The 9,516-nt window shown below is 41.0% G+C and overlaps 1 protein-coding gene across 2 annotated transcripts; it reads left to right on the top strand.

Annotated features, from left to right (window-relative positions):
• Positions 1 to 3,767: 3,767 nt before the first annotated feature.
• cenpa (histone H3-like centromeric protein A) lies at positions 3,768 to 9,472 on the top strand. Of its 2 annotated transcripts, XR_011984855.1 has the most exons (7): positions 3,768 to 3,876; positions 4,984 to 5,056; positions 5,180 to 5,364; positions 5,495 to 5,613; positions 5,757 to 5,974; positions 6,873 to 6,947; positions 8,550 to 8,601. XR_011984855.1 is itself a non-coding variant. In XM_023809640.2 (6 exons), exons 3-6 carry the CDS (start codon positions 5,235 to 5,237, stop codon positions 8,676 to 8,678), a joined length of 453 nt encoding a protein of 150 aa, XP_023665408.1. In that variant the 5' UTR covers positions 3,769 to 3,876; positions 4,984 to 5,056; positions 5,180 to 5,234; the 3' UTR covers positions 8,679 to 9,472. The 2 variants fall into 2 exon arrangements, 1 of the variants encoding a protein (XP_023665408.1); XM_023809640.2 differs by lacking the exon at positions 5,757 to 5,974 and having other exon boundaries at positions 3,769 to 3,876; positions 8,550 to 9,472.
• Positions 9,473 to 9,516: the final 44 nt, after the last annotated feature.

Below are 9,516 nucleotides of genomic sequence, written 5' to 3'. Positions count from 1 at the left end.
TTTACAGTTGCTGTATAATGGAAAAATGGAGTTCAGAGTGATATGGGGTTCGCATGTTAATGGTAATAGAAATGCTACCCTAAGGAATTGACTTTAAAGGGGGAGGTGTCAGGGTATTGTGTTATATCATCCACCCGCTAGGGGGCGGTGGTCTGTAAAAGAGCACACGGAATTGTGTACTGTTCCACTGCAGTCGTAATAAATAAGAAAGCGACGAATAAATGCCTCCTGGTAAATAAATACAAGACAACGTCATTATGGTGCGACGGTTTCAGGGTAAACAGGAAGAGCGGCGCTCCCGCTGAACGCAATGTAATCCATCGCTCTTTGCAGGGTTCCAAATAAGATTTTCAACTTGATTAGAAGTTTTGCTAATCAAAATTTTCAAAAGTTGCAATTTGATTAGCAGTTTTGAAATTTGATGAGCAAGTTTTAAAAATGACCATCGGAAGCTAACTACTACATGAGCGTCGTAAAGTACTCACACACGTTTAATTTTTTGTATTAAAATTAATTAATGATAACACTTTGTTGTTCAGTTTCAGAACTTTTTTTCAAATGTAATGCTCTGGATAGTCAATTTTATGAATAAAGAATAAAAAGTTCAAATTAAACATTTCTTTATGTTTCTTTACCCCGACTGAGAATAGCGAGTAGAGCGTAAGCCTGAAAAACAAATTCGGCAGCGCGGTTATTTGGACAAGATCGTCAATAGCGCTGCCAGCGAGTATCGGGGGATCGGGGCTGGATTTTTTCACTTTTATGATTAAAATTCTAATAAAATTTAAAACTGGATATTGATTAGCAATGGCTGCGAATCATTTTAACGGGAATTAGGCAATTGTTTCGCAGGTGGGTGTTTTTACATCGCAAACTGCGATGCGATACCGGCTATTTCGAACCCTGCTTTGTTGATAGTAATTTTGAGTCGTTTGGTTTGCGATGGTCCACAGCCCTCTCACAGCCTGTTGCTAAACGGGTCTATCGCTTTTGTGGCACGAAAATTTTCACGTTATCGTGCTGCTCGTATGAGGAGGTTTGCAAGGTACCAGCTGAAATGCAGCAAGGACTTTGCAGCTTTGATTACCGACTACAGTTCCCGTACATCGACAAGGCAAAAAATAATATACTGAAATGTCATTGAATACAATTGAAAAGTGTATTATGAAATTTGAAATACAATGTTTATAATGTTTTTTGTAATGATGACAGTAGCGTTCTATAGCTAATAATCATGTAACTTACTATCACTTGCTGGTTAATATTAGCTACATTAACTCTTGTATTAAGGCACCTGTATTCAATGGGACACATCGCTATTATGTGTGCACTTGAAAACTACTTTGTTGACAGCCGTCACGCGTCCTGTTTCGCGCTCCAGCACGGTTAGCGCTCACACTACATGCGAACCGCGCCCGAGTCCAACTGAACCGCGTTCTGCCACACCTCTTCCAAGCGGGCCAGGGACGGCCAAACGAACCGCGCCCGGGCGCGATTCGGAGCACTCTATGGAGTTAATTTAGTGCCAAAAGTATCAATCAAAATTTTGAAAACCGCAAGCAAATCATTAAGTATCAGAATGAAAATTTGTATTCCAAATATCAAAAAAGTCAAATAAAATAATTTTATCCTTCTTCTTCGCTAATTTGTTTTGCTTTTGGAATGTTTTTCTTTGCTTTTGGATTTTTTTTTTGCTTTTGACTTTTGGCACTGTTTTAACGGGTGGGCGGGCCTTAGCAGCTTACACGTCTATTGGTCAGCTGGAATTTGGAGTGAACACGCCTTTAACCATCTGAGCACGCCCACTCCATGACGCTTCAGAACATCGCCACATAGCGGGAAGCTCCGGAGCCTGTTTACAGCATGGAATTGCATCTTTGTAGTTGTATAATAGTGTACTTTTATTAGGAATCGGTGTATGCAACACATATTTCGCGTTCATAAAATGTCGCCAACCCATCCAAATCAGTAACTTTTGCTATTCCACCAACGCGCTGACCAGGGAAATTTCTAGCTAAAGCTTCTAGCTTCCAGCTGAAGTTTGCCTTGATCAGGGGAACCTGGGGGACAATGCACACCCCTTACATTTTCAGAATAACTTTCTCTCTAACAGGTATTAATTAGTGCGCTGTATCCATATTACATGTCATTGAGGCAACACACTAAAGCTTAATGCTAATGTATTAAATGTGACGAAACACATAATCACACAATTTTATGAACGCGAAATATGTGTTGCATACACCGATTCCTAATAAAAGTACACTATTATACAACTACAAAGATGCAATTCCATGCTGTAAACAGGCTCCGGAGCTTCCCGCTATGTTGCGATGTTCTGATGCGTCATGGAGTGGGCGTGCTCAGATGGTTAAAGGCGTGTTCACTCCAAATTCCAGCTGACCAATAGACGTGTAAGCTGCTAAGGCCCGCCCACCCGTTAAAACAGTGCCAAAAGTCAAAAGCAAAAAAAAATCCAAAAGCAAAAAAAAAATCCAAAAGCAAAGAAAAATATTCCAAAAGCAAAAAAAAAAATTCCAAAAGCAAAGAAAAACATTCCAAAAGCAAAACAAATTAGAGAAGAAGAAGGATAAAATTATTTTATTTGACTTTTTTGATATTTGGAATACAAATTTTCATTCTGATACTTAATGATTTGCTTGCGGTTTTCAAAATTTTGATTGATACTTTTGGCACTAAATTAACTCCATAGCACTCACACTAGTCAAACGAACCGCGCTTTGGTGGTCAAACGCACTCGGGCACGGTTCAAACTGCCTAGTGTGAGTACACCCTTAGACCAGGGGTCTCCAACTCCGGTCCTGGAGAGCTACTATCCAGTAGGTTTTCTGTCCCACTTGGCTTCTAATGAGCCACACCTGGCCTGGTATTTACCTGAGAACAGGTGTGGCTCATCAGAAGCCAGGTAGGATAGAAAACCTGCTGGATAGTAGCTCTCCAGGACCGGAGTTGGAGACCCCTGCCTTAGACCATCCACTATAGACGCAAACTCAGGCAAATGCATGTCGTTCGACTGCGGAACGAAACCCGGGGAAGAGAAGTTGTTGGAGCACGGCGTCTCCACCGGGTCCGTGGATGAGAAGAGATTCACAGCTGACACGGGGAGAAGTTGCAAATCACTGGTTTATTGTCTGACAGATTGCAATCCGGGAGCGGCCGTCTGACATACATTCAGCATGTACAGGAGGAGGCTCTGCCATATGTATCAGCTGTATCCCTTTTAAAGCCCTTTGGGCATCTCTCCCCCCCTTCTCGGTACCTTCCGTCTACGTGACAACCACATGTGTGATTCTAGCCGGCTCGTACAGTAGTTGTCCTTCTGGAAGGCTAAAAGATAAGTAGGGGCCGCTGATGTTCTCTGTCGCCCCCCTATCTGTTCCGATTAGGTAGCCTTGACTTGCCGGCGCGCCAGTCAGTTCTTGTTTTGATTAGTTACAGCCTTATAGAATCATTCCCTTTATTTTATTAATTATTCCCTCAAAGTGTACATGCATCACATCTATAGAGCAAAAAGATTATTCGATCCCTTTACGCTAGAAGTTCCCTGCAACCCACCACGAAAACCAATAAAACACGATTTAAGGTACTTTAAACAGCCGGCCATCGCCCCGCATGCGAACTAAACGTTCCTCTGTATTGTCCAATAAGCGGACAGACGCAGTTGAACTGCCCCTTTTCATTGGTTAGACGTACGCAACCCCGACGCCTCGCGATGTAGTACAAGTCCCGCCCATCGGATGAACCGATCCTCTTGATTGGTTGTCCTGGGAGCTTGGTTACAGGGCGCATTGTTTGAATGTGAGCTGAGCTGAAAGTAGATCGTGTCCATGTTAGCAACAGAATACGTTGCTTCTGGTAGGTATTGATTTACGGTATATCTTTTATGTACTGATATTGATTAGAGAAGTGCTGATTGATCGGCAGCCGACTGAAATCGGCCGATTTTCAGTTTTAATTACTTAATCGGCAGCCTTTAATTTGACCGATCTAAAATAGCGATTTTGGGGATGACGTACAATTTATGCGTTGATGACTAAGATACGTCCATTAAGTTTAAAACAGCAGCAGCACTATGTCATTTTTGTCGTAGTTAGTGTGATTTTACCCTATGATCGGCGATCGGTGTCAGTCGATTCTAATTAGTTATCGGTGACCGGCCTTAAAAACCATGATCGGAGCATCCTCACTATTAATAACAAAAATAATAATACCGACGACGTAAATGGTTTAGGGTGACCATCTAATCCCTGTCAGGGGGGCATTATGAGCTTGGACAAGGTTTGCAAACTACCATCTCAATTAAAAAGACCTGTCAGATTTCACTTTAGCACCGAGTTCTTGCTGTGTGCTGATTGGTCAGTCCTCTATAATCATGCATGTGTCACTAATGTTAATGTGAAACAGCCGGATGAGTCTTTCAATCAAGGAAACAAACCAGTCAAAGCACAAGAAAAAATGAACTATTTAGCCAAGCACAGGAGCTTGTCAGTTATAAAGTAGTTTGTAAAACGTGAAGTAGCTCATAGTGTCCCCACTCATATGAGTTAGATGGTCACCCTATGACACCAGGTGGTGAATGAATCCAAATAAAATAATGGGGGGTACATATCCCTCCTCCCGGGTCCTACGCCCCTAAATGTAAGATCTATGTTGTAAGCAAAATCATATAGCTGGTTAGTTAGAAAAAATGGAATGCAAACAAAAGCAGCATTTTGTAAACAATGATGCCTGAATCATGGCGAGGTCATTTTCATTTAATGGCCTATATGCTTTCATATTGCAGTTGCAATGGTAGTACAGTAATGATTCCTTATGACCAAGCTGCTATTTCTGTGGGTCCGATGTTTTCTATGCGTAAAACTAAATAGTTAAGCAAGCAGCTTGATGATATGGGGTTTTGAGATTAATATAACTATGCCTGAAATATTAAGCACATTAATATTGTATGTGATATCTCTGCAGATCACAATTCATATAAAAGGAATTGAACAACCCGCTCAATCTTAAACTGGAACTTGAGGAGCACATATCAAGGGTAAACTAAACTGAATGTATATCCATTATAGTAACCCTCTGCTGTTTATAGACAACAAATATGTAAAACAGCCAAAATCATTGTATGTTGTCTGAAATGCATGTTCTCGATGCCTTTTCACAGTACCCGTCCCGTAAAGTCCCAAACCACTCGGTTAGCTGAGCAGTGCCCCCCAGGCATGCGGCACAATTCCAAGCACAGGCGAAAGCCCACGGCCCCCAAGCGCAGAGAGCCCCCGCCCAGCGTGCCCCCTGCCCGGTCTCCTCGACGTAGCGGCCCCAGCACCTCCGCTGTGCGGACTTCGGCAGGTGAGATGGGGTAGGGGTGCTACGCTGGGACGGGCAGTGGGTGGGGGAAACGCCGTCCGCTGGATCAGTCCATTTTGAAGTGTTCCCTGTCCTGTGGTTTTCTGTGCGTAACTAAGCTTTCTGACATCAGCTGGCAGTCCTGAGAGGAAAAGGAAGAGGTTCCGGCCAGGCACTCGGGCCTTAATGGAAATCCGCAAGTTCCAGAAGTCTACAGACCTGCTTCTGCGCAAGGCGCCTTTCTCCAGAGTGGTAGGCCACCAGTCTCACACCCCATCTATGGATGTATCTATCGATTTATTTACATTTACAGTGTGATAAGTTCTTTTAGGTAGGTGGGTGCTGGACCTTTTTTGGCTTTGTAGGCGAGCCTCGGTGTTTTGAATCTGATGCAGGCAGATACAGGAAGCCAGTGGAGGGAGTGTAACAATGGTGTGGTGTGGGAGAACTGGGGATGGTCGAAAGCGAATCGGGCAGCTGCACTTGGAATCAGTTGCAGAGGACTGATTGAACAAGTATCTGAGTGGCCTGTGAAGAAAGAAATGGATGAACCCTTCTGATGCTGAGTAGAAGAAATCGACCTGAGCATCCCTATAATTGGCAGCTCAACAATGTGAGAGGAAGATGATATCAATAATCAATAAATCTACCAACTAATCTGAGGATTCATTGAGTAATTGTTTATATATAATATTATATAATATGTACATTGTAGTTGGTGCCAGTCAGGAACCAACCAGCCAGCCAGTAAGGGTGCACACATACAGTCAGTTCAGGCATTCCAGTTTACTTATGTTACATGTTTTTGGACAGTGGAGAGAGACTGGAGGATCCACCGAAAAGCTAGGCACACCCAGGGTGAACATGCAAGCTCCAAACACACAAAGCAGCTCTGTGTGGCGACAGCGCCACCCACTGCACAACTGTGCCGGTCTGATAGGCTCGCACGATTTGCGGTGTTAATATCAAAATGGCATTTTACGCACATTGTCACATCGCAAGGACCACGATAGTCTGCTGGGTTCAAACTAATTTTACTGTCAATGGAAACAAAACTTAGTAAGACTTGTACTTTTTTTTTCACTTTTAATTATAGATTCTTTATTTGTCACATATTGAAATCTTTAATTAAAAGTGAAAGAAAATGCAGTCATCTATAAGTTTTGTAAAGCAGAACTCAAATACTACCACAGCATGACTGCAATGCAAATATATCTTAAAGAAATTTCGGTTCGTGAAGTGCTTCCACACAAATGATGCTTTCACTCTTTTTCTGGACCCACATCCTCCATCTTCCTTCCGCCATTTTTTGAAGTAATTGAGAAGGAAAAGTTTAATCGAGTAATCATGACAGCTCTTACCACTATCCTATTTTGTTTAATTTCTTATGCCAAGTTTGAACAATTAATTTTTAATTGTTTTGTTGCTTAACAAATATATTTGTTTGGTGTTTTTTGTGCCCCACTTGCAGGGGGTGCTCTTGCTCATAGTGCCCCATCCATTCTTTCCAGGTGCGTGAAGTGTGCCAGACCTTCAGCAAGCTGCACCTGAGGTGGGAAGGCCTGGCTCTCCTTGCCCTGCAGGAAGTATGATTTCTGCCTCAATATCTTCCACATAATTCTCCACTGTTATCATCTCCATATATATATGTGTGTGTGTGTGTGTGTGTATGTATATGTATGTATATATATGTGTGTGTATATGTGTGTGTGTGTGTATATATATATATATATATATATATACACACACACACACACACACACACACACACAGTGGTACCTCGAGCTCATTAGAACTCAAATTTCTTAAAAGTCGAACCAACCAGTTTGAAAAAAAATTACCTAGAACTCGATCTGAATCTCAGAAGTCAAACCGTGAACGCCGACCTAAGATAACTTGTACGCACGGGGAAATGAGTCACGCAGCACGTCTCTCGGCGGAAACAAAGGGTAACGCTTCAGTCTCAGCCTCGCATTCGCTGAATACATATATTTAGACAGTAAAAATACGTTTAGACAATGATAGGCAGTAACAGTAATTGTTATATAATAAAATACATTTAAAAATAAAGATTTCTCATTAATTATTTTAATATTAATAATAAACCATGAATACATTTAATTATAATAATATTGTCGTGCCGAGCGGGGACGGAACGGAAACAAAGGCGCAGACGTTAGGGTATCGGGGAATACGGGGTTTAATTACAGGTAAGGCAGGCAAAACGCAGACGTACAATACAATGACCGGACTGGGGAAACAAATTGAAACGCAGAGGAAAAACAGAGGGCTAATGAAAACAACTAGAAACAGCTGATCACACGGGGATTCCACACAGGGTCGTCACAGAGCGGACGATCGGGGCAGGACACATAATTTTTTTTAACTTTACACATTGTTTGGATACATTTATTTTCTTACTTTATAAATTACTGTTTTGATAAATGTGCTTAGATGTATTTAGTACAGTATATGCTCTTCTTGTTTTATCCGGTTCATTTTGTGTTTAAATGCTTAAAAAAACATATTTAGGTGTAACTTTTTGGGGCCGGGAACCAATTAATTGGTTTTCCATTATTTCTTATGGGGAAAATTTGATCACAACTCGAACTTTTTAGGATTCGATCCGGAGTTCTGAACAGATTATGTTTGAGTTCTGAGGTACCACTGTATGTGTATGTATGTGTATACATATATATAAAATATATATGTGTGTGGGTGGGTGTGTGACTCCTGTTTTGGTAATTTGAAATATAATTTTTTCTGGTTGCATTTGGTTTTGCTTCTGTTCAGTGGTTCATTTCAGACTAAAGCATGTTTCGCCACCACAATTCTATGATCCACTGGTTGAGAAATCCTGGTTTAGGCTTTTATTCCGTTTGTTACTAACACAAATGTAATGTTCAACCCATATATGCAAGTAGAAAAATAATACAAAATGTATCATTCTGAAGGCTATTAGAGCAGGTTCATTTCCAGCCCTTGGTTTGGTGACCTGTGTTTAGATTGTTCGCTGACACGTGAGTGGACATTTTGGTATTTGAATTTTATTATTAAGAGTTGTCTTAGTCTGTATTGGGAATTAGCATTAGCATGCTGAGCTCTGCATTGGTAGTCATCCAGAGTAACATGGTTGCACTCAGCATATGGTGTAGAGAAGTCTGAGCGATGTCTTTGCTATTCGGCAGGCATCAGAGGCCTTCTTGGTCCGCCTGTTCTCAGACGCCAACCTGTGTGCCATCCACGCCAAGCGCGTGACGCTATTCCCCCGTGACATCCAGCTCGCACGACGGATCAGAGGTGTGGAAAATCTCTGAAAGGACGGAGGAAGAACTGGGTTCAAACTCTTTGAAATCGCTGAGAGGAGAAGGCACTTGTCCCACAATGTCACTGTTAAGGTAGAAGAAAGGTCATGCGGGACTGTACCTTGCCATGTGCATTTTCAGAGACTGTCAGATACTGCCATCTCTCATGTGTTTGTATATTTTGTATAATTAGTGTTTTTATTGATCTTACTGTCACCCAAATTCAGAGATGGACATTTCAGGTCCATAAAGCAAAAATTCAGACCACGATTTTGTTTCAACCAACCAATAAAGGCTATTAAATGTCACTCATCTGGCTGGTTGAAACAAATCCTGGTCTGGATTTTACTTTCTGGACCTGAAATTTCCACCTCTACCCGATTTTTCTTTTATTATTTTTTTTCTTTGTAAACAATGACATCCATATTATGCTCACAATAAGGTTTCAGTGACTGTAAGTACATGGTCTGTGTTAATTGTTAATATTACAGGCAGCGAATGGACAGCTATCTCACTCATAAAGTCTAGTTAAATACATTGTTTGGTCTGTTTAGTAATGTAATAATGCCAAAAAATTTACCAGTATGCAAGTTACATTTTAACCTGAATCATCTGCATTTAGATATCAGGGATATTTTACAATTTGCATTAATTCATTTATATTTTAATGTTCCTTTTTAATTGTTATTGTGACCTTTAAAGGATGTTTTATCACTCATTATAGGCAGTTAGGTTATATTGTGCTAATGTATGGCTTTTGTAATTTTAAGATGATTTGTACTAAATAAAACTTCATTTTTTCCCCACTTGTTCAGTATGTTTTTTAAACAAATGCAGCATACAGTTGTAT

The sequence above is a fragment of the Paramormyrops kingsleyae genome, chromosome 23 (assembly GCF_048594095.1).
Source record: "Paramormyrops kingsleyae isolate MSU_618 chromosome 23, PKINGS_0.4, whole genome shotgun sequence".
NCBI lineage: Eukaryota > Metazoa > Chordata > Actinopteri > Osteoglossiformes > Mormyridae > Paramormyrops > Paramormyrops kingsleyae.
Note: the sequence above shows the minus strand (reverse complement) of the source record. Positions and strands in the feature narration are given on the sequence as shown.